This window comes from Dromaius novaehollandiae, chromosome 5 (assembly GCF_036370855.1).
Source record: "Dromaius novaehollandiae isolate bDroNov1 chromosome 5, bDroNov1.hap1, whole genome shotgun sequence".
NCBI classification, from domain to species: Eukaryota; Metazoa; Chordata; class Aves; order Casuariiformes; family Dromaiidae; genus Dromaius; species Dromaius novaehollandiae.
In genome coordinates, this window is record NC_088102.1 from 55,083,157 (window position 1) to 55,108,274 (window position 25,118).

A 25,118-nucleotide genomic window follows, 5' to 3' on the forward strand; every position below is an offset into this window, starting at 1 on the left:
AGAGAGTTAATGGAAGGATGATAAAAGAATGGATTTAAACTGTAGTTGTACCAGGAATGGTTGTCTGTCTTCACTGATCAATTTTCTTCAAAACAAAAGCTTTTAAATGAAAAAAGATATTGTTTTAGAATTACCTGAAATGCTTGCTTTTTGCCTGAAGCAGCATATATGAGCTGGATCAGCATTTCATTCAACCTAAAACAATATTCATTGGATTGATTTTATTCTGGATTTTATAGAACCTTTGAAAAGTGTAGTTAAATTAAAAAAAAAAAAAAAGAAAAAGAAAAGAAATACCATTCCAAGAAGGATAGACAGACTATTTTGACTTATCACCTAATTATATCATAATGAGATTTGATTCCTCTTAGCATATTCGTCAGTTTTAGTTTATACTGCAAGGAGGTTTAGGTGGGGGGAAATTGTGGAACGGAATACACTTTACAGAGTTCAAATAACTCTGAATCATCCTTCTCTCAAATTGCTGGCTGTCACAAAACTTTTAAAGGTTCACTCAGTTTCTTGTGTGGAATATCTTTCAAAACAAGAAAAATCTCATGCTATTATACATTATTCAACTCATGTTAAATGCATCCTTTTTGCTTCCTTTTCATCACAGACAATATACCGCTGCCAGTGTTTCAGTCTGATGATTTGTATACTCAGGTGCAGCACATCATTTGGCTGTGTAACACATCAATTTATCAATATTAGGAGAAAGCAAATTATTATGTAAGTGGACAGCGGACCATCCCACACTCCATTTTGGAATCTAAAGCCAGTGTTGGGGTTGACTAAATTTGGGTGAACTAAGACTGTTTTCAAATGTATTGAGGAATGTTTTGAGGATCTCATGCTTTTGTTTTCTGTGTTAGACAGGGCTATGAAGAACTGGAAAGACAGCTGAAAGAAGTCTTTAAAGAAAGGAGCAATATCCTTCGTCAACTGTCGAAGACTTCTAAAGAACTTGAGGGGATTAAAGTAAACCTCCAGGTTAGGTTGTGCCTTGGTTTCTGTGACAGAGGATCACTTGCCTTGACTTGTTTATTTTGATATCTATTTACTGTGAAAAGTGAATAATATGAATAATTATTATTTTGTTGATTTTGTACTTAACATAAAACTGATATTTTTAAGGAAAAAGTAATCTAAATGGGTTGGACCCTTTGTCCACTCACTCAAAACTGAAGCAAATGTGAAAATAGAATATAGCAGGGCAAAAGAAAGAGAGGAGAAAGAATAAACTTAGTGGAACTACTGCACGTTTACCCCAGCAGGCATTAGCAAAAGGAGATGCTCTGATGTCGCTGGCTACATCTTTGCTGATGAGTTGCGTACAGTCGGCTGGTTTGGCTGCTCCCTTTACCTGGCTGACGTGCCATGTACGCCGAGTGATTAGATTTACTACAGGGCATTTAGTTCAGAAGCTCAGCTGACAAATTGTGCTAGATGAGCCTGCAGCTAGACAGGTAGAGCTGAAAGCACCTATGCATTTAATTTAGGAGGTTGTAGGTGTCATGGGTAGGCTGAACTTAATGCCAATACTTAGATTAACTCTGCAGTTAAATCAGTCCCTCAAAGTGAGAAACATCTCACTCTGAATTTGTAGTCGTGAAATCACCAGATGTTCACTTCAGGGCATGCCTGTCTTCTGATGTAGTCTGTTGGCTTAATGTTAGCATTAAGACTGATTACCGTTTGGAATTTCTCTGTCTCTGCATTTTCTTTCATTTTAAAGGACAACATTTTCCTGACACTGCATTTTTATCTTCATGTTCATGTAAGCTTAGATGGGAAGGAAATAGGGATGCTACTCCATATGTTGGATATACCAGGAGTATACTGCTACTGTGTATCACTTTATCATATTGTATTCCAGACGCTTCTGGTGCCAATTTATTTGAGCTGTGGCCTATTGAACCTTCTTTCTCTCTCTGTCTCTGTCTCTCTGTCTTTTTTTTTTTTTTTTTTTTTTGAGTCCTTCACCATTCCTTTATTATTGTTTTATTTTTCTCCTCACTTTTTAAGAGAAATGCATTTCTCCTTGTAACACAGTTATGCTGGAATGAGATTTCCTGTGCAGGAAACTTAAAGGTAGTACTCAGCAAAGCTATTCTAGCAGAGATTAGGCAAAGGGCTGTACTATTATCTTCTGTTTACATATATCTGTCATACACTTCTAATGCTTTTAGCCATTTGTTTGTTTCTAAATCTCCTTACTGTATTTGATCAAATATCTTTTAATATTTGAGACAAAACAGCTGTGTGCAGTTAGCAGTGCTGAATTATGGTAAAAGTCGGGCTATTCCTTTTTTTTCTTGCAAACTGTAATGTGTGTAATTCACTGGGAGCCTTTTATGAAAGAGGTTCCAATTAATCATTTTGCAGATGAATAACATTAAAGATCTCATTGGTAATACATTTCCTACTTTGTTATCAGTCTTTGAAAGATGATGAAGCATCGGCCAAGAATGATGTGCAGAAACTTCTGGAACTGGGCCAAAAGCAAAGGTAAGGCCCAGCCTCCACCCTTTCCTTTCAGCTTCCAGGCTGAAAACTGTAGGACCCGTGAAATCCCTTCAGTTTAACCTGTAAGCACTAGTGTACTCCAGAGTCTACTTAGTGTAACCAGGGAGGGCTATTTCAGAATGATTTTCAAACAAACGACATATTAGCTGATAATGGACACACTTGACTTCTTAGATATAAATGAATAGCATTAGGAAGAGATATTAGAATACAACAGTGAGATATTTGCCAGTGAGAGGAATTTTGAATCTCTCAGGAAAGTTCAGACATAATTTTTTGTCTATTCAAATGAACAAAATGAAGCCTTCAAAAATTACAAGTGGATGATAATCCCCAGTTTATGAATTTGCTTCGAGTGTCCCAGTCTCTGGAGTTAGAAATGGTATTACACATGTATTAAATCTTTTTAATTAGATGTTCACACATGTAGATGCTCAAAATTACTAGTCATCATGCAAATGTAGGAATACTCCCGTTGGATATTTGTGAGGAGTGGGATGAGGAGCAGGGAGATATATTCCCTTCAATTTTTTCCTTGAACACTTAATAAAAGATTGACTTTACATGGCTGGGACTAACCTAACTATCATTGTTCAACAGAGAATGACCTATTTCTCTTTATTCTTGGAGTTCAGACTGATAAATCACTGTATCAGTACAATTTTAACAAGCAAATGTAACTAACATAGGGATCGCTTTCTCTGAAGCAATATGATGTGATGAACACATCTATACCTCACATCTTTCTCTAGAAAAAACATTTATTAAAAACTTAGTAAGGTACAGTGGGTATTTCTTTCATTGTTAGAAATGTGGTATCGTGTTTAATAGAAGCTCTGTAGAACATATGAAATTACATTGCTATAGAGAAGGTTTGTGATAAAATGACCTTCAGTTCTTCAGTACAAAACAGATTAGAGCCATAATACAATACCCATGGAGGTTTCTCATTTTTGCTTCAGTGGAGATGGATCAGATACCTAAGGGACTTTCAGATATTCTAGACAAATCTATTGAATGATGCAAACAAGACTTAAGCTAATACCCTATTTAAACAAATATGTGTTACATAGCTTGTATGTAGCTGAAGGTGCACATTTCAGCATCATAGCTGCCCTTGTCATGGACTCTCTTTCATACATGATTCTGGTTTTGTGCAGCTTCTATGAAATGAAGACGTTAGTTGACTAGAAGCATTAATGGACTATTGAGCAAATTTTTGAATGGACTTTCTCAGTCACAGATGTGAAATTGCAGTTGTCTAAGGGGAAATGTGTATTTCTTAGCCACATACTGCCAAGCATTCTTCCTAATCTGCTGCTCAAATGCCCCTCAAAACCTCTCAAGGTCCATCCAAAAATACACGTTGACTGCTGCTTCTAAGGGAGGCAGCTATTGAGTATACTTCAGAACAGCATTTTCCAGAGATAGATCCACAATCAGTGCTATATGCGTTATAGCAGTCTCTCTGACTGAGACTGAGCAGTCCTCACCCTCCTGAAGAGAAGAAAATAGAAAAGGATTTTACTTTATACTCCAAGAAATACCTTGGAACTACTGTGGGTGCCTGACTACTGTTAACAGGCTCACTGGATTTTAGTTGCCTAGAGGTATGGAAGCCCAGGATAAGAAGCTGCTGTTGACAGCGTGCCAAGGATCTCCCCTCCTAGAATTTAACTAATGAAGAGTCACAGTTTATCTGCCAAGAGCTCCATCTGCAGTAAGTGAACAAGAGTGCACTTACTGTTATGTTTAAATCTGTTGTAATTGGACCAAAATACAGAATTTATTTGGAAAGTATTGCATTATTAATCTTATGTTCTACTTGCTTTGGACAAATGTGAGCTGCATGTGGTCTGTGAGCACTCCTTTGATTATTCCTTGAAATGATGGATGATACAGTAAAATTTAGGATGCTAGGATCTCAGCTTGTAAATTGATGTAGCTCTGCCAGCTTCAGATCAGAAGTTTTTTGAAGTCCCTTTTGTGTGAATTCTTCAGTACTTCCCAAGTTGCAATTAAACTTGGTCACTTACTGTGATGTTTCAAATTCTATTATTTCAATGCTCCATTAATATTTTGAACTGATCACATCTGTTCATACAATACGTGAGCTCTACTGTGCTGGTGGTGCATTGGTTCCATGCTGCTCAATCTCTATTTCAGTTAAACCTGTTCTGCATTAGTGTTCCCGAAGTTGCTAAAAGTAATAGAGATACAAGCTAGAAAGATGATCCAGAAGCTCACAAAGTTTTCTTCTGGTATGAACCAGATGCTTTTCACTTGAGTTAAGTTTTCATCAGGAGAAATTATCTCCTGTGTGTAGGCCGAGTTCAGTGCTGGTTCTTATTTCTGAAGGGTTACGCATGCAAGCAACAGCCCTGACAAAGCTCTGGAGGGTTTTCTGAGATATGTCACTCTTGTACTTCACCACAGCTCCGTAAGGCCGTGTACTGTGGGCAGAATGACACGGCCAGCAGAAGATCTCAGTCTACCATAGTTATCAGTAGAGAAATTGACTGTCAGTGACGTGAATTTTTTTGACCCAAAGCCCAGTCAAAACAATATCTTTGTTTCTTCTCCAGTCATATGCCAGAATGTTCTGCTGAGTTTTGTTGTTTGTTTCTAGAAAGAACCAAGTGAAGATTTAATTTTATGAGGTTTTTTTTCAAATAATGTAAACTATCTCATTGATAATAGTGTGGTCCCTGTTCAGTATGTATTCAGCAGCCTGCTTTCTTCACTTTTATTGTGCCAATCCTTTTAGCTAGAAATTATGCACTGGCAGATGTTTTGCACAGCAGGATACTCAGTAGATGTAAAGGTAGCCAATTTCCATTACAGATAATTTTTGTCTTGCATTAGCACCAGAGTTCTTGGGGTCATTATGATTTTATTAGCAAGACAAATAGACACAGCACATCTGTCTGTCACTCTGAATAATTAAAAGCACCTTTTCTTGAAACTAAAGAATTATTTCTTAATGGACACTAGTAATGAAGTTTGTTATGTGTTTTCATCAAACTAGGGAAGAAATGAAATCTCTCCAGGAGGCCTTTCAAAAGCAGCTTAATGAGGCAGCTGAGAAAGCAGAAAAGCAGCAGGCTACCGTGAGTGATTCCTTGTCCCTCCTTCATTATTTTTGTTTATTTCTTCTGTCTTTTTTTATCCTCTTGCCTTGAGAATTTTCCATTATCTCAAATATCTTTGTATGGAAAAAAACTTTGATTTCAAGTATGCATCAGTTCTCTACAAGCTTCAGAAGAAAGGAGTTGAAGAAAGTTTGGATGCTTAAAAGTACTAAGATACTCATCTTCACTAGCTTCTGTGGGATTTGGGTATATACACTCTTGGAGATTTGGGCCTAAGTCTTTGCCCTGAAGAGGTAACAAGACCTTCTTGTCTCATCCATACCAACGCACACTGTCATAGCTCCATTGGCTTTTTTGAAATCACTGGTGATTTTCAGCAAGAAAAGAAACAGGTACCAAAGAGTCCAGTTTTGACTACAGTAGATCTAACTGTTAATACTGGAAGCTATTAAGTTGCATTAAGATTTTGTGCTTTAAAGTAATTCTGTTTCTGGATAAATTATACAATTGGTTGGATTTTTCTGTACTGCTATTATGCTGTGGGACATAAGCAGCCTGATTTTGCTATGGCAGAAAAAAATAAAACCATGTTTTCTGCTCAATGCTTAGATGTAAATAGGAAATTTTTCCTATGGTGGTTGGTAGTACTCTAATAACAGGGACATCATTGTGCATAGGCTGACTAGATGACCTTCAGAGGTACCTTCAAACTTCAGCTATTTCATGATTCTCATTCTGTGGACTTAAAAGAAAAAAAAAAAAAAGAGCTGCCAGGAAGTTTCGTAGATCTGTTTTTAGTTTCATCTTGGATAATCACTGTTTTATTTAGTAATGTTTTACTGTTTTTCAGCCTCACAGAACGAGAGTGCTCCCAAGAAAGAGGTTTAAAAAGAATTACAAAATTTAGCAAATGTTTACCAATGCCTAAATGTGATTTTTGAATGTGGCTTTATGTCCTTGGTGGACAAGACACGAGTTTATTATTTTTATTATTAATTTAACTATTAGTTTAGGAAATAAAGATATTCCTACTGAAGTTAATGGACATACTTCATTGTATTCAGTGAGAACGGAGATCTTGTGTCCAGTTCAACAATTGAACTGTGCAGTAGTCATGTTAAATTTAAACTTACTGTCAGGTTTTTATAGTGTCAGACTTTGGATTCTTAGTATCTGGATCATCTAGATCAGGCAGCTGACTAGAAGGCACCACTAAGGCCTTCAGGTCCATGTATAAATGTAATCTAAGACAGAGGAGGAAATGGAGGTTTGTGGAACGCATGGGTCGTGCGCTGGCCCGGAGTTGGGATGCAATGAGGACCTCCCTAGGTTCAGGAGCTGGGAAAGCTCTTCTGGTTCCCTCAGTTTAAGTTTAAACATTGGCATTACAAATGTTAAGCCTGAATTTTAGTGTACTGTTGGATTATCATTTATATGGGCCATGCTCTATTTTAGATTTAAAAAAAAATGCTTTACATGCTACCTCCCATTTGGAAACAAAGTAGCATTCAAACGGAAGAATTGAAAGAAAATTGGGGAAAAAAGGGAATAAATACAATTTTTGAAAGCACTTTTTTCTTTGTTGCTTAGAAGGCTGAAGAATAAAGATATCATTTTACCTATTCTTTTTCTTCCACAACATACACTTACTGGATTGTTAGTACTTTTAGTTTTTTTCTCTAGAGGGAGGAAAAAAAAAAAAAACTCTTTTGGTAGTAAACTAAATGCTTTATTGAACTTCAAAAGTTTAAACTATTTCATAGCCTTTCTGGATATTCAGGCCATCATATATGCTGAAAAAAACTGCACTTTTTTTTAAGGTGGTTTTGCGCTGAGTTAAGATGTATTGTCCTGAAATAAGAATAAATGAGAACCTAGTCCTCTCTGCTAAGTACTTGAAGTGTGCTGACACAAAGTTATCTTTTTTCAGGTGCACTGATAAATTCCTAATAGCTTTGACAGCGCAGCAAATAGTAGTCCTACAAATTAAAGGTGGAAAATATGTTTTGTTACTTAATCTCTACATTAGCTTTTAACAGTTCTTCAGGACTTTCAGCTGTGGGCTGGATGCACCTTAGATGCAGTGAATGGACAGTTGTCTCTGTTGTTTTAATGATACAATACACTGTATTTTTAGCTTCTACAGCAGTACTTTCCATGTAAATTCAACCTAGACAATAACACTGGGGAAGAATACAAAATTTGTTCTTCAAAAGTTGAACAAAATTTGCTCTTAACTATAATGCAAAAATATGCAGTGCAAATAACAGAAAAAAATCTCCATTTGAGAACAGAATTTGGCTGGAAGTGTTGTCAACTGGTTAGAGAAAAAAACTGAACTTTTCAGCTCTATTTCAAAACTTGCCAATAATAGAATATTAAATTTGCCACTGATTTTAAGGAAAGCTGAACTGAGTCCTTGGTTTGTGACACTTATTTTTTATGCCTCAGGGCAAAATGTACATAATAAAACTTAGCAGTACAGTGAGGCTGAATGAATATTCAAAAAATGCTTCACTATCCTCAGATGAAAGCTGCAATAGAAATGGAAATAAATATTTTTGCTGTCACACAGTGCAACTTTACACCTGTTTTCTCCATGTGTTTTGCATATTTCTGAAAGCAAAATGAATTTTATGGAAGGAGGTCTAGGTACAGGCCTAGTTTGAGGCTGGGAGCTTGAATTTAATTCTAATTTAATGAACTGTAAGTCTTGTTTCTAATTAAACTTAAGCACATTTTATTCTACAGAATTTGATGAAGTAAATCTTGATTTAAACCAGTGTAAATAAGAGTAGGGTTACATTTCTCAAGGCCCTATGCATAAAACAATGGAGTAAAAAAAAAAAAAAAAGAAAAGTATGCTTTTTCTCTTCTTGCCAAGGAGGCATAATACAATGCTTACTGTATTTTAACTGGTAAATTAATGCTGTATATTTTCAACAAGGAACTCCTGCCTGAAGGTAATGACTATCTGTATTATGTAAATACAAAATTATATGTTAGAATTTAAAAGTATTTTAAATCAAATTACGTGAAAAGTAACCTTGAAAGAATTCAAGGACTCTGCCCAAAACCAAAAGAACAGAGGAGATTGCACAGTTAAAAGTAGGCTAGCCTCAGCAATGCTCTTTATGTCCAAGTTTTGTAGAACATAGGTCAAGACTCTTCACTATTAGCAATGTACAAATGATTCATCAAAAAAAAGATGATAAAGGATAGCACAAGCATCATCAAAGTTATTGTGCATGTTTAAGTTTATCCTTTTTTTTAGCCCTTTAACATCGGAGAAGCCGGGAAGGTCAGGACGGGTAAGCTGCTGTCATCTGGAGGATCGGATGAAGCCTTGGTAGGGAGCAGCATACTCTCTCACAGGGCAGCCCAGTGAAGCTGCTGCTAGGAATAACAACTTTTTGAGGAGAAAAGCAGTAGTTCAGGCTTGAGTAGTCAGAGCGAGGCCTAAAGACGTGGCTGTCCTTGAAGGTGCTAACCATGCTGAGGCCCTCGGCTAGAGCGAGCTCTCCCATTCTGGGTCCTTCATCTTCTGAATCTGCAGCACCACCATATGAAGAGCAGCAGTTTGCTATGGGACATGTCTTTCCTAGAAATGATATGGCAGAACTAGGCTAAATTCATGCCACTTGTGTTAACTGCTGTATCCAGGGCATTAAAATGTGCAGAGGTGATACCAGCTACAAGGAGATGGTTTAAGCTTTAAGTAGCCCAGTGCTGCAAAATTCAAGGTCAAATATAGTTTGCCTGAAAGCTTTGGGTTGTGAGGGAGCTTCTCTAGTCTTCAGGCCAACTTCAGAACTACAGATTAGTTGTATACCAAAAAACATTTCTTAAATAGATCAAGTACGTTAAAGTCAGAAGTACCATACTGGATTTTGGTATACAACACGTGTACAAGATGTTTATGAGAGAATAGGGCATAATTCCAGTTCCTGTTGTCCTCTTTGACAATCAGTAAAAGTTGATAGAGCTTTTTGGATCACTACTCTTTTATCTGTATTTAATACTAGAATAAACGCATAAATAGATTATAATGGGTTGTTAGGCAGTGAATGATTCTATTAATAAACAGTTAAGCTACCATTTTGCAATATATGTCTCTTTTTAAATGTGATGTGGAACAATTTCTTCCAGAAACAGGATTAGGTAATTTTCACATTTGTTAACAAAGAGGCAGAGGACAAATGACACATTTAGGTCACTTTAAAGTGTTTTTGTTGGTGAATTTGTATAAATGGATTTGTAGTGATTCTGTGTCTCTGGACTAGGTTGGCAGGTTTTTCAGAGCTTTTTGGGGAAGGGCTCTTCAGTTGACTGTGCTTGATGCTAACTGCTTTTATCTTAGCAAATGCAGTTATTTTTTAGCAAGTCACCTGGAGCTTAGTAGAGTTGCTTCTCACTAGCTTCAGTCACGTTACATACAAAGAGCTGGACTACTCCACATGAGGGAGAGAGTGAAACAGAGAAATACTTAAAAATAGTCAAGCTAAGACAAAGCTTAGTCTGCATTTTACATTTTGTCCCTGTTGCTATTTTGTATCATTCTAACAATTTCTAAAAACACATGGTGATGAGTCTGTTTAACTATACAATTAGAGTACAGTCTGTAGAGAAAAAGGAGAAAATATGTCTGTGTAAATCGTTTTTCCCAGTTTCTCAGTGTTCATTATGAAAATTTAGAATTAGGTAACACATTATGCATGGCTTGTAAAGATAAATCTGTACTAATATGGGTGAAGGGAGAAAGAAATAAGTTTTTAAAGATAAATAATTGCTCATCTCCCTTGAGATGCTAAAGCATCTGAGATTTCTCTTAGTTTTATTGCCTCTTTAACCAGAAAAATGAATGAATTTCTAAACCATTCTTAAGGGAAAAACATAGACTGGGTTTGTATCCTGACCCATAATATTTGAAACAGCTGAGAGAGTGGATAAAATAAAATAAAAAAAACCCTGATTTATCTGATAGTTTCTGGTTCAGTCATTTGGAAGGAATCCAGGTTGTGCACTCTGCGACCACTGTGCCAGAAATCCAAAACTTGTGAAGTGGGAATGAGTAGGAGAGTCACTTTAAAGGCACACTCCTATTGTAGACCAAAACACTGATGTAAATTCATCTCTTGAAAGTTTGAAACTTTGAAGACTACAAACAAGACTTTAGACCAGTATTAGAAAATGAACAGATATCAGTAGAAGATGAAGTCTGAGGAACAGGATAAAAATAGGCGACTGCCTCTGTATCAGCTATAGTCTGTTCTTCCTTTAGATACAGATAATAAAGAATCTCCAGTAGTCTAACCTGGTTCTGACCAGTCTTTGGATATTTCTATTTAAGTACTCTTATGGAATCTAGGAGGCAGGGGAAAATTTTCCTAGAAATTGCAAGAACAATATGGTCATTTTGAAAACAGTTTTTTTTTTTTTCATTAGCAATAAAACATCCCTAACAGAATATGCAGAATTTAATTCAGAGATATCCATCACCAAACAGGAATCAAGAGCCACCACAAACTCATGCCTGCAATACTTTTTGCTAGAAAGAGAAGATGTTCATTTTATTTCAACAATATGTATTTTGTTTACTAACAGTCTTTATGGAAAGTCAAAGTCCTAAATGCTTCTATGACAAAAATCTGTTTCTGAATTAAAATATAGCTTTTTTTAAAAAAAGATTAAATCTTACATTTCTCTAAAAAAAAATCCCAGTAGACAACAAATACATTTAACTTTACTTTTAGAGGTGTTTAATGTTTTGCAGAACTGACTTTTTTTCTTTTTTTTTTTAAGAATATTTTCTGTATTTCCTGTAACAGGCTAACCAGTTCTCTGTAGTTATTAGAACTGTATCATTTGGCTGAATGTAGTTTCCTCCATGGTCAAAATTCTGATCCTGTCCAATGGAAGCTTTCACACTGATATCGCTGTGTCCAGGATTTAATGAATTTAATGATAAGTGTGCGGCTTCTGGGTTTGTTTGTCTTTTTAACTTTAGGTAAGCTTCTTTTTTATTTTCTAGTAAGAAAAACATCTCAATATAAGACCTCTTCTTTTTTCTTTTTCTTTTTCTTTTTTTCTTTTTTTTGCATTGTTATGCAGTATGAATTTGGACACTGTAACTTGAACGTAAGACCACAAAAATTACTATCGAGTACGTTAGGGTTACCAGATACTGCCATAATACAGAACAGTGTTGGTGAACGCTGCATTTCCATCCCATCTTAACTGCTCATGTCTTAGTTCTAAGTAAGATATAAGAAGATGGAGGGAAGCAAATAAGCATATAGCTGAGTTTTGGCTTTTATATCGGTATTCTTCCATCCATCTGTAGTCAATAACTAACTATTGTCTGACTTTTAGAATTAGATCATTGCCATCTGCTAGAGCATTTTGTATTTCAATTGGGGAAAATTTAATTTGAACATTTCAAGGTCACAAACTGCTGTGAGTAAAGGCCACTGGATGGAAGCTGTTGCTTTTAATAAATGTAATGAGCTCTGAAACACACAAAGCTCTGAATATCTTGAATATCTGTCTCCAGGAGACAGAAGCAATGTCCTTGCTTGATATTGTAAAGGTCAGTCTTAGAACACCAATATATTTTCGTTATGTATTTTCATAATTACAGCTAGGTATTAATTAAAGGCAGACAACATTTGGAAACAGCTCAATGTCAAACAAGAGCAAAGAGTTAGTGGGAAGGTGGAAAAGATGCAGAAAGTTTCTTAGTTTCAATTTTTAAGTTTCTGTGCCTCTAATTTGGAGCTGAACTTAAATGTCCATTCATGTGTGTTATCTTGTCAGGTTTTGGAGACTGAAACTAGAATTTTTATACCTCTCCTTAGAAGTGGTTCATGTATTGCTGTTATTTGCTCCAGAATGGTAAATTTGAACTTCAGGTTCTGCAGCAACATTGTAGTCCATCATGACAGCTTTTCTCTGGAACTGGCTAAAAGCATCAGGCAAATGGTCTGATACAGACTCATTTACCTTAGAGCACAAAATTATGGAGATATAAATGTGTTTAAATGGATAGATAGGTTACCTCTACATTAGCTCCAGTAGCCAAGCTATATAAATCCCTCCTATGTAGCCCTCAATAGCTACACTTTATGACTAAGTGGCTCTTCAGCTGTTAGAGATTAAATAGAAGAACTTTAAAGTTATTGTTATAAAAGCAAAAAATGTCTGACTTTTAATGAATACTGGTATGATTTTTTTAAAAAAAAGAAACGGCATTGTTTTGTATTTTTCATTATTCAGGAAAGCTAAAACCATAAATATGCGCTATGTAAGATGTCCGTATCAATGATATCAGATGCAGGTGTGAGTAGTAATTAGCATAAATTACTGGTTTAACTAACATGGAGAACAATTTCTGTATCATATTTTTTAAATTATTTCATGTATATTCAGACTTAGAAGTGATACGCTTTGAAGGAATAATAATAGTCTTCCTGAGAGTTAGGACTAAGAAAAGGAATGGTCTTTAACAGCGGTCAGTGTATTACTTTTTGTCAGTATTTAATGATAACTAGCAAGTCTTTGGAACGCACAAAATACACCATCTGAATAGTGATTTTCTTATTTTGATTTTGGTCTTGATTTTATACTTTGTGACTTTTATTTACTGTTGTGCAAAAAGTTTGTATTTATTACACAATCTATGTAGACTGAAATTCACTATATATGGATATGATTGCTAGGCAAGACCTGAATAGCTTCATCTTCTGTTAAAACATCATCCTCAGTGGTAGTTGGGGGTAATTAATGTTTCCATAACTGAACCGTTTAGACAAAAGTTTGGAACAGCATTGGCAGAAGAAGTTCCCTTTCTGCATGCCAGTGAGCCTTAGTCTCATGGCCCCTACCAACTTGCCTCTCGAGCGATAATAGTGTTTGCTGACTTCTCTTTTGATCCTGGTAAGAGTGATGCTCAGTCTGGTGAGGGCTTTTAAATTACTGACGTCTCTCTCTTGCGCTCTCCCCTATTAATACAACAGACTATGTGCAATTACGGAAAACTTTACGGTTCTTTACAGATTAACAGTCTGAATGTCATGCAGCTCAAAAATCATAGTGAATCTGCAGGGTATGACAGCTGTTCTTGTAGTTGTGTCCACATCTAGTAGAGTAAAGTTGCATAAATGATCCTTTAAACAGTACATATTTGATAAACTAGGATTAAAATTGGTACTTTTCAAGACAAATCACTGAAATAAATAAAGACTAAGGACCAGATTCAAACGCTTCCACTTGTATTGCATTTTATTCCGCAGGTGAGTCTGATGGGACTAAGGGGTTTATCTCATTAGGGCCAATAATAGCATGATATTCAAATCAAATAACTGGATTAGAAAACAGCAATGACAGATGTTGTGTTCTTAGAAGACAAAAAATTTTGTAAAATCAGTTAATGTTGTTGTAAAAATCCTTAATTCTCTGAAGATCACCTCAGGCTTCATTGTGAAGAACAAACACTGTATTTGCTGGTACAAAAATAAAACGAGGCTTTTCAGAGACAATGATTTTCCTGTCTTGAGTAGTAAATTCCTAGTAAATATCATGTTATGTGTTTACAGGTTATTCAGCAAATGCCAAACTGTGGTCTGTAGCAGTTTAGTATACAACCTGCATAGCTTATGGTAAGATAGCTTATGGTTAGGGCTAGATGTAAATGATTTTTACATTGCTTTTCAAAACTGTGAATATGGTAAGAAAAAAGTAGAAATTGATTCTTAAAGTGATGTATGGGTATCTTTCAAAAGCTTATATTCAACATTTCTTTAAACTTATAGATTAACTTTTTGAAGACTGAAATGGAAAGGAAGAGCAAAATGATCCGTGACCTCCAAAATGAGGTAGGATGAATATTTGATTGTCAGCAATACATGTCAGAAGTCAGCCTCAGAGAAGTTTTAATTTTTGAACAATATTGAATAGATTTTTTTCCTCTAATATTAACTGAAAAAGCTTTGAAGCGTTTCAGATTTTTTTTTTCACAGCCTTGTATTAGAATTGTGAGATGATGAAAGTTTCAAGATTTCCTGAGGTCTGCCTCTTTAGAATGTCAAGCAATAAGTGTTATTCTGGTGCACATATTCATTTTCGTTATAGCATCATGATATTTTAGAATGTAAAACTAAATCATTAAGTGCAAACATACTAAATAGGCTATTAAAATAAATTAGAGTGATTTAAATCTAATTTTCTACCGTAGTCTTTTAATTCATACCATATCTGTGTCTGCTTCTGTACTGAAGATGAAAAATAGTGGACAATTAATTGTCTGATTCCTCCACACAGAAATGAAAGGATAATTTTGACTTGAGGTATTCAGTCTGCCAAAGCATGGTATCAGTATTTTACTTAGCTACTCAGCTATGGAATAGTACTTTAGCTTTATCCTATTAATATTAATTCAGGAGCACTGCATGAACATAAAAATAAACTGCTTGGAGACTGAAGGTGAAAAGAAAACAGAAAGGAAAATTAATTATCCTGGCATTGCTCTCATTTTTCTATATGTTGTTAATGCATTCTATTTCAATTTTTCATAAATTAAATAATGAAGTGTAAATGAATCAAACATAATACATATTCAGCAGTACCTGTTTGGTACATATTTTTCCTCCCTGTTGCTTAATCTAGCTCGCCATTGTACAGATGGATTGTTTTTTGATGAAAGCCGGAGCTGACTAGAAATCTGCATTCAGAGTTTATGCTGAAGGAGGTGATAGTTTGGCTTCAGATTTGGAACGTTATGTTGTAGTAGAAGCAAGAAGCTTCAGTGAAATACTCAAAAAACAAAAGCAACCAAATATGATAATATACATTTGGAAATACTACTTCTTTGAATACCACTTAGACTGCCGCTGTGCACAATGCGTCCGAATAACTTACCTTGCTGTGCTTATGAGCTGTGGTCTTTCAGACAGGAATGCTTACTTCAGTTCTGTAGATTATCGCTATGTGGTGAGACTTCATTTACAGTGTAATTACCTGCTTTAAAAATAAACAGAAAGAGGATGAAGAAGGAAATAAAATCTCAGAATTGAGATTCTTAACATCAAGTTCTAAGCAAACACTGTCCTAAAATGTTTTTGTAAGCTTTATTTCATAAATATGAGTCTCAAATTGGTCCAGTTTCTATTGTTTACAAAATTTTACGTTAAGTTTTATGTTATATTTTAAACATAAGATTTTTTGACAGCTACAAGTTGTCAAATTTAGACCAATTTAGGTTAGTGACAGTATGCTGTATCCTGTTAGATACCCTGGAATACCCTATCCATAGTCTATTCTCTCTGATCTAGTTGAAATGGGGATGTGACTGTGTTCTACACATTTACTTGATACTATTCAGAGGAAAAAGTACTTACTTCATTTAGTCTCTGAAATAGAAATGAAATATAGCCTTTGTTGACCTTATCTTTTTCTTTTATTTTCTCAGTTAAATTGTGAGTAGGAAAAGCTTTAGAGGAGGAAATAAAATACTAGAATGCAAGGACACTTTTGCTATTTTTTTTTTTTTTTTCCCAGTAACAGAAATGTCAGAAACTTTCTATTCAAAAACTGAGTCACCTTTCATCTATTTTATGGAAAACACCAGAAGCACATACAACACATACTACCTACATTTCAAATTCATATGTAAAGTTTACATATAAAGTATATATACTACAGATAGTTTAGTTACACACATCATAAACAAACTTAAAAAATTAAATAAATCCAAAACATATTCCTGTCTGGGTACCAAAAAGGGAAGAGAACTACTATGGGAGATGCTGATCATATTTTTTGTGGGCTTTTAAATATATTTCAGATAGCACAATGTCGGGGTTATACGTGAAGTGCATTTTTGCACTGTCTCCTCTCAATTCACCACAACAAATAATCATGGTTCAGTTACTTTTACTAGTGTTTGTATCCATCACCTTGTAGTTGTTCTGTTGTAAAACTGTCATCAGAAGAGTGAAAAATATTCTATTTCTGAATTACTTCAGACTTTATGCATTACTTCAGCATTACCTGTTCTAAGTCTGTTTGAAATCTTGATTTTAGATAAAGTGAAGACTACAATGTTCAGTGCAATTTTATGTGAACTTATGTCTATTTGGCAAGAGTGGTTGTCAGCCACCGGCACCTCTGGAAAGATCTCATTTTGGAGCTGCATTTGCACAGCTCTTGCACAGGAGTAATTCTGAAATGTTTTTTTTCAGTTACTGGAACAAAATCTTGTGCATATAAAATGTTTATAAAAATTATTAATTTGAAAAAGTAAAAAATGAGGCCTTGCCATTCTTATAAGGCAGTACATATTATTTTGAGTGTGGGAATATATCTTAAAAATTATGGAAGTCTAAGTTATAAAATGCTTCTATGGGTTTGCATCCTCAATATGTACATATATAAATACAAAATTTCTCTACTTTAAAATATGAAATTTTACTTTTTTTTTTTTTACCATCTCTGTTACTTTAAAAGCACAGGGCTGTGTTCCTGGATTTTTTTAAATTTAAGGATCATAAAAAAATCTTGACAAGGATTGCACACTATTTGTAAGAATTCTGAAAATAGATGATTGACCCACCTCTGGTGCAGCCCCAGTTATAGGTGAGCAGTCTGTGCACTGACTGAAGCAGTAATATGTACTGGCTGAAGTAGCACTTTTGACTCTGTCCAGTGTGACATTCTTCAGAGGGAGCTAATGCAACACTGAAGATAAAATTCATCTAAGGTGGATGAAACACTGATGTTAAGTTTGATCTCAGAACTCAGCCATGGTATTTAGTAAAATGTTTCTTGGTTATATAATAACATTTTTTTTAATGATCAGTAAAAAAAGAAGAAAAAATGTATCACCATGTCTTGAAGCCGAAGTTTCCAAGGGTGTATTTTTGAGAGTCTGCTTATCATTTCTTGAAAACTCTAGGCTAAAGAGCATTGTCGCATTTTACTTGCGTCATTGAAGGCAAGAATGCTAGCATGGTGAGAGTCAAGGAGGAGATTTCTTTGGACTAATGACCACAGTTTTTCTGCAGGCTTTTCCATTCCATATATATCTAAATATAACAGTACAGCTAAATTGATATGATTTTCATGCGTGCTCCATTATTTCATTTAAGAACAAGCCAGGTAGAGGTGATATGCGTAAAGATCAGAATTTTCCTTCCACAACAATGTTAGCCTTTTATTTCCATCTTGTTTTGCCTTTGCATGAATCTAAGTAAATTCACAGGATTAAAAGCAGATAATCAGATATCTCTTGTTCATTTACCAAACATGCTGTTTATTTTCATATGTTCTGTTCAATTCTTATGTTTTGCTCTTTTTTGCTAAGCTAATGTGTTCCAAGTTTGGTATGTTTGAAAATCTGGTCTGAAAAAAGTGTTAAACTGTGTTTTCCACTATCTTTGACCTGTCAGGGTGTTTGTAGGGGCAATCTGAAAGAAGTGCGTGTTACAGTTTGACTCTCAAGGGAAATCTTGCCCATTTCAGACACTCAGGTGTTACTTAAGCCACATTCTTATTTTTCTTCCACCTACAGTCATAACGCCTGTTGCTTTCATTCACCTGTGACCATTTGATGCTTTGAAAGTGAGCCTGCTAATTCTTATAAATCAAGTCAGTCTAAAGCCATACAAAATCCAGTCTCCTATTGCACGCAAATAAATACTTCATTAGTCAAAGGGTTTTCCTAGACAGCAGCCCCTTTCACCCCCCAAAAGTATTTATGCTTCTCATTTAAGGATGCAATGAGTCAGCAGCATGTTACCTCCTGAAAGTCATCTATCTGAAGTTGCAAGAGCTGACTAGGTAAACTGGATTTCCCTGGGTCTCTGCTGAAGTGCCCTAGGCTAATCATGGGATCATAACTGGTTTCAGAGAAACCTCTAATTTAGAGACCTTCGATTTTAAATTTCTAAGTATGTGTTAGTCTACAGAGTGAATAAACATCTCCATGTCTATCCAAAATGCATGGGGCATGATCCCCCTATAATCTGGTGGATGGCAATCTGGATGAGATGCAGATAAGTGATGTGATTCTTGCCATCTTTCAAACTACAAGAACCTAAGAAATGCACAATGATCCATCTATCTCAGTATCTTGTTTGTGATAATGGCAATAGCAGATGCTATTAAGGCAGAAACCTGAGCCTGCCTATTTTCTGTGGTCCATTCCCGTCTCACTTCCCCACAGTGTCCACAATCACTGGGTTAGGGATGTTTGAAGATATATCCCTGCTTATTCTCTGTAGTGCATGTTTGTGAACCTGTTGTCTCTGAATTTCTCTTTTGAAGAAAAAGAAATTCCTTTCTTCATGCCTCCTGGTGATCCTAGGTACCTCTCCAACTTCTTACACTACCAAATTCCCTCCTACTTCACTGTTTATATTTGAGCTGATATTTCTTATGGTCTTTCCTGTTTTCCTCACTTGAGCAATCTTTACTTTTTCTAAATTCTGACCTGTTCCCTGTGATAGCCCTCTAAGCTTTTTAGTCATGCAGGGTTTGGGAGGCTTCTAATATATTATTTTTGAACAACTTCTAGGCAGTTTGCATGTGTGTGTCTTTTTTTCTTTCTTTTTTCTTTCTTTTTTTTTTTTGACTGCTGCTTTGTTTAGTTTTTGCTTATTGCCTTATTTTTGCAGAATACTTTTTCATGAGATTGAATGTCTGCATGCTGGATTTATTTGGCATTTGATCTCCTGCTGCAGTTTTACACATTATTGTACTTTGATAGCTATTACAGAGTCTCCCATAAGTTCCTCTTGAACTCAATCCTAGGCAACCCTTGAGAACAAATCTGGAAAAACATCTTTTTTTGGAGACTGTGAGACTGTTACAGATAGCCATCATTTAATGTGCAACTTATTCCAATCAGTGTCTTTGTCATGTTGCAATTGTCTGGCACTAAACTGGATGTCAAACTGGCTGAGGTCTCTAGGTACTATACTGTATAAAAAATAAAAAGTATGATGATTTTGGCAAATCTTTGGAAAACAGATAAATGGACACAGAAAAGTACATATATATATAAACTGAGTGGCTGACATTCACAAGATCATGAATGCTTGAGGAGTGTTTTTCATATGAATCTCTACTATCCTACTGTACCTGGTTGTGATTCTCACCGAGTCTTTAGGGAACTACTGCTACTACAGAATAGCAGAGAAGATAAGCGGGAGTTTGTGTGAGTTACTGAGTGAACAGCTTCTGGAGTCCTGCGTAAATCTTATTTGAAGCATCTGTGTTGGTGCTTCTGAAAGAGCAAAAGGAAATAGCATATTGAAAAATGATAAATAACTTTAGATGTACAGTGATAATTAAACTAGAGTTATCAGTGAAGATAGGAAGGAGAATGCACGAGGCCAATAACACGTTACCTTTACAAAAGATTTCCAGTTTCCTGAAACCTTCAGTGCTGTTTTCTGTTCTAGCTCACCCTCTTTTTCTCTCTCCTCCTTATGGCCAAGTTATGTATGATTTGACTGTCACTCAAATGTTTCTGGAATTATTCAAAAAGAATGGCCTGATTTATATTACTGATCTCTTTTAGGTTCTAGAATTTAAAAAGAAAAAAAAAAGTTTTAACAAGAAGAATAGAAGAAGAAAGGCAACATTCTTCTCTAGGGAAATAGGGGGTTAATGTCTAGATGCTCTAAATGGCACTACAGAACCTTCCAGTCCTTTGTACGAATGTTTCATATTTGATGTGGGATTAAAAGGATTAAATCTTGCAGAAGGAATGTAATAGGAAAGACATGACTAAGGGAAAGAGAATTAATTTAATGTGAAACAAAGAGAGATGAGGTGTAGAAAAAATGCAATAAAGATTTGGTGTACTAGGTTTTCTAAATTGCATGAGAAGTGATAAAGGATCTTTTTCCAAAAAAAATCAAGTGTTTGGCACAGCCATATATTTAAGAAGAGCAACCGTTTGTAGCTGGAAAAGATAAGTTTAACGCAAGTACTGAAACTACTCCATTAAGGTGATGCATCTATCATTCTTCTACTATTACCCTGTCCAAACACACTCACATAGATAAATACAGGAAAAGTCTACATGAGTGGTCTGATTTTTGTTTGTTTTTAAATTAATCAAATCTTTGAAATATTTCCATTTTTTTATATTACCATCTTACAATATGTTCTAAGAAAAAATTGTGGACACTGTTTATTTTGTGTGTACTTTAGAAGAAGTAGAGGATAGAACCTGTGACTAAAGAAGCGATATTGTCCTAACATGCCCCAGACATCAGTAGCTCTAGCATTATTTTCTTGACTATGTCAGCTAAACTTGCCTTGAGATAAACTTGATTTGAGAGAATTGCTTAGTTTCTCTGTGCATCAACTAGTGTGCAGAAAAGGAACTAATACCCATACCTATCTAATGGATTTTTATTAGACCTTATGCTATGTTTGCTAGTTCCCTGAAAGTAAAGTCCACTGATGTCAGCAAATCTTTCAGGGATTTCATTAATTGTTCTTGAGAGTTTCAATGAGGCCCAAGTATTTTAATGAAATTTGACTGCAGTTAAACTGTATGATTTTTAAGGCAATATGTTATCCAATCCCTGCCTCTGACCAGTAAGTACATAGTATGCTTTTACAAATTTTGGTAAGACTGAATATGCTATGTATTTAAATAATTGATAGCATTGTGTTTATGATACAAAAAAAGTGCTTTCTGAATACAGGTGGGTAGAAAGAGATAATGAAAATGGAATTTCTTTTGTGGCTACTTTTGTGCTATTTCAAATACTGCATTTCCACTCAATTTTTTTGGCAAATTCTGTGTTTTGCAATCTCAGACTCTTTCAGGACTGTGCAGATAATTCCCCATTTAGTTCTGTTCTTTCAGCGAATGCCCTACTGCCATTCAACACTGCGATTCAGAGGCAGGCACAGACAACAACAGCTTTCTAACTGAATGCAGCAGCTGTGATGTAACATATGAGGAGAGGATGTTGTACTGAAAGACAATTATCAGGCTATTCGAGGTCTTGAAAAAAAAAAACCAACAACAAAAATTGTCCTTGGTATGGAAAAGTGCCAAATATAGAGTATAGGGATCATGTGTCTGAAAAACCCTAACTGTTTAAGGAGGACTCTAACTGCTTTCTACAATACCTGAAAAAAATCTGTAAAACTTCTAGGTGTAAGACTGGAATCTGTTAATGTAGTCTAATAAAGAGCTGGCATGTAAAGAGATTAGTTCTTATTTTGGGAAGTTTCTATTATTGACAAAGATACCAAGAGGTCTGGGAATTCAAAAGCAGAGATGGAGCTAAGAAAATCGGCAAAAATGCAGACTAAAAGAAAAAATATATATAATACTTTGAAAGTCTTTATGTTTGGAGGTGAGCTACTACAGAACGAGCAGCTCACCTCTACCATGTCACAGTCACCCACCAGTTATGGCAAGTGATGTCACAGCCACTCTGAAAGTGAAGTTAGAGCAGGATGCTCTTAACCTTTTTTTTTTTTTTTCTTTTCTTTAAAGTGACCCAAAAAATCTTCTGTCCTGACACTTGCTCTTTGGCATTCAGAACTGAATATTTTGGGTGCAACTCTAAATATGCATACATAATGAATTAATTTCCTAAATTAATGTCTTTTCTGTATTGATGTCAGTCATAGATTTTGTTTTTTTCGTTTGTTTTCTCTTGGTAGTGATATAAAGGTCATGTTTAGGAAAAGAGAAGTGTCACAGGTGCCGTACACTTATATGCCACTTTCTTGAGGTCAATGAGTCAGGAATTTTCCCCAAAACTTCATAAATGGTGTCATTCCCTATAGTCTTTACTGAAAGGAAATGAAATGTACTTAGTCTTTGTCACATGGGCATTGTAGTTTGGTCTTGCATCCTACCGGTTCAGATTATGACAAAAAAAGTTGCCTCATGTAAGACTTGCAGGTGTTAAAAAAAGCTCTAATTTAATCCATTTATTAGAGAAGAAATGACTATTTAACTGCTCATATTGCCTTTGGACAGTATACTTTAAAATATCTCTGTGCATACTTATATTTATTAAGGTATGCTAATTCTTTACAGATTCTATTTACAACAGTCCCATGTATTTATAAAGTTGATACAGTGGCTGTGCATTTCTTTGCTGTTTAGACTGTGGCAGAACTTGGAAAACCATGAATTATATAAAAGACCTATAGTAGTACAAGCAATATAAAATAAACCAGGAGTAGAAAATGAATTTGACTGTAGCTCCCAGTAATATTTGTTCTTTGAGGAAGCATGTTTTTAAATAACTACCTTGTAAACAATACTTTTGCTCTATTCATGTGTAAATTGCGGTTATAGCTTTAGCGTTGAGTAAATCATCCTAAAACAGAACTTTTTTCCAACCTTTCTGTGCTTAGCTGCACTAATAAAAGGTAAAGTCATGGTAGTTTAAAATCCCACCTGATCTATAGGGAATTTCATGCCCTGCAGAGTGAATTCAATCGAATTACATTGAATTATGGTGAAAGAAACCTCCCTTAGCGAAGCAGAAATGAAATTTTAAGGCTTCGAGACTATATGCTGACACTATCCTATAAAGGAGGACATTGTAGTTCTTCACTCTTTGTACTCTATAGATAAAATTAAATCATATTCTGTGATTGTTCCAAGTATAAAAACCTGTCCTGTGCAGAAAAAAAAAATGGTTAAAATCCTATTCAGGACTGTCCTGTCCCTATTTAGATACTGTATTGATTCTACAGTGCTGCTTATGTGCTTATTAGCACAATACCTAAAAACATCCATGGGTGCCAAAGACAGGGGCCCTGCCCAGGAACGGATGAATAAGCGGGAAGAGGAAGAGGACAGAAACAGTGCCCGTTTCAAACAGCGTATTCTGCTAACAAACTTTGAATTCAGTATCATTTCTCGATTCACTTCTTCTTCATTTGAAGTAAAACCTCCTCTTTCAAAAATAATTTTGTTGTTTAAAATTGTTCAGTGTGATTTGTATTGAAAATGATAAGGAAAAGGTGGAAATGTGGTTGAATCAGTTGCAAATGGCTCTTACTTAATACTGAAAATCACACAGCAAGTATCCTGATTCATCCAGATTGTCAGTGTATATATTAATAGCTATATGGTAGAAAGTGTAACTACTGTAAATATTACAGTGAGTTTTAGATTTTGAAAGTCCTAATATTCTCCTGACTTTATAAATCTAAGCTCCTAGGACACACTTTCTCAGCTGCTGTTCATAATTGGAATCAAAGGGGATATAATGGATATGCTCTATCTGGTCTGCTGTCTCCTAGGGACCACCATGGTTTCGGATCCTTGATTCATTCTTTAAATATTGATTTGGGTTCTTTAAACTCTGATTCACAGCTGTTAATTACAGGAAAGTAGGAGAGAGACATTCAAATAGCGACATTTGGGTAGAATCTATCATTGGTGAAGGAGAAGATTAAAAATGAAATGTATACTTATGGCCCACTTTTCATCTTGTATTTCGCCACCATATTTAGAAAACTGTCTACTTGGATTTTGCCCAATGTGATTTGTCTGTCATCTTCTCAATTAACCACAATGTTGAAAATCATAGCAGTGTTCTTCTGTCATCTCACTGGAGTCATCCTGATTTCTTTACAGGCTTCCCAGACTGCCCAGGACTTCTTATTAAATTCTTATTTCTGACATCCTCCTTCGCTGGTTCCAAAATGTATCTGAATTCTTTATTTTTATCTTTCTCATTAGTCTAGTCTCAAATCTGTGTAACAGGGTTTTTTTTTTTTTTTTTTTTTTTTTTTTTTTTTTTTTTATCCCTGAAGCTTAGTCTTTTTCAGTTGTCATTTGGAGCAAATTATCATCTGCAGAGAAAAGAAGTCATTTCCAATCTGTGCCTTCATTCCATTTCATAGGGAATTGCTACTGGTAATTAGAGTTCCTGGGTACTGACATTACCTAGTGTGATAATATCTAAGGTAAGCTTCTATAAAAATTTCAAAGGCCAGACTGTATAGGGCATAGGGAGTAGAGAAATGCTAGAGTTCTCTGATACTCCATTTCATCTTATTTTTATGGAAGTATGACCAGTATATTTGAAACTAAGGGGTATGAATAATAAGTCCTAGTGGTCCCCTCACTTCATTTTAATTCAAACAGGCAGCAAAACGTGAAGTAAAAGAGATAATCTTAACTAATTGATTTTAAAAGAGCTATATTGACTCCTTTGCACTCACAGCTCCCAGTGACGTCTGTTGCAGCTTCACTAGGCAACAGGAGCAGCATGAAACCTAATTAAAATCTTTGGTCTTTGAACTTACACAGAGAGTTTTGTGAATCCTAGTGTTATCCAAATTGGTGTTTTCCAGCATTACAGATCTCGAGGGTGCGGTGGCTTAGAGCCAAGCTACAGGGAACTTAAGGATGGGTGAAATTTTATTACCTATGTAGGGCTTTCCCTGAAGCTAGTGTAGATTTTACCAAACAGGAGGAAAAAAAAAGTGCTGAGC

At 35.4% G+C, this 25,118-nt stretch overlaps 1 protein-coding gene across 3 annotated transcripts in view; it reads left to right on the forward strand.

Annotated features, from left to right (window-relative positions):
- LUZP2 (leucine zipper protein 2) overlaps positions 1–25,118 on the forward strand; it is a 208,027-nt gene that overhangs the window by 92,674 nt on the left and 90,235 nt on the right. For all 3 annotated transcript variants that reach the window (XM_064512863.1, XM_064512864.1, XM_026121726.2), the window contains exons 2-5: positions 876–993; positions 2,441–2,511; positions 5,558–5,639; positions 14,432–14,494. In XM_064512863.1, coding sequence (XP_064368933.1) covers positions 876–993; positions 2,441–2,511; positions 5,558–5,639; positions 14,432–14,494 — 334 coding nt within the window. The remainder of the gene's footprint in view (positions 1–875; positions 994–2,440; positions 2,512–5,557; positions 5,640–14,431; positions 14,495–25,118) is intronic.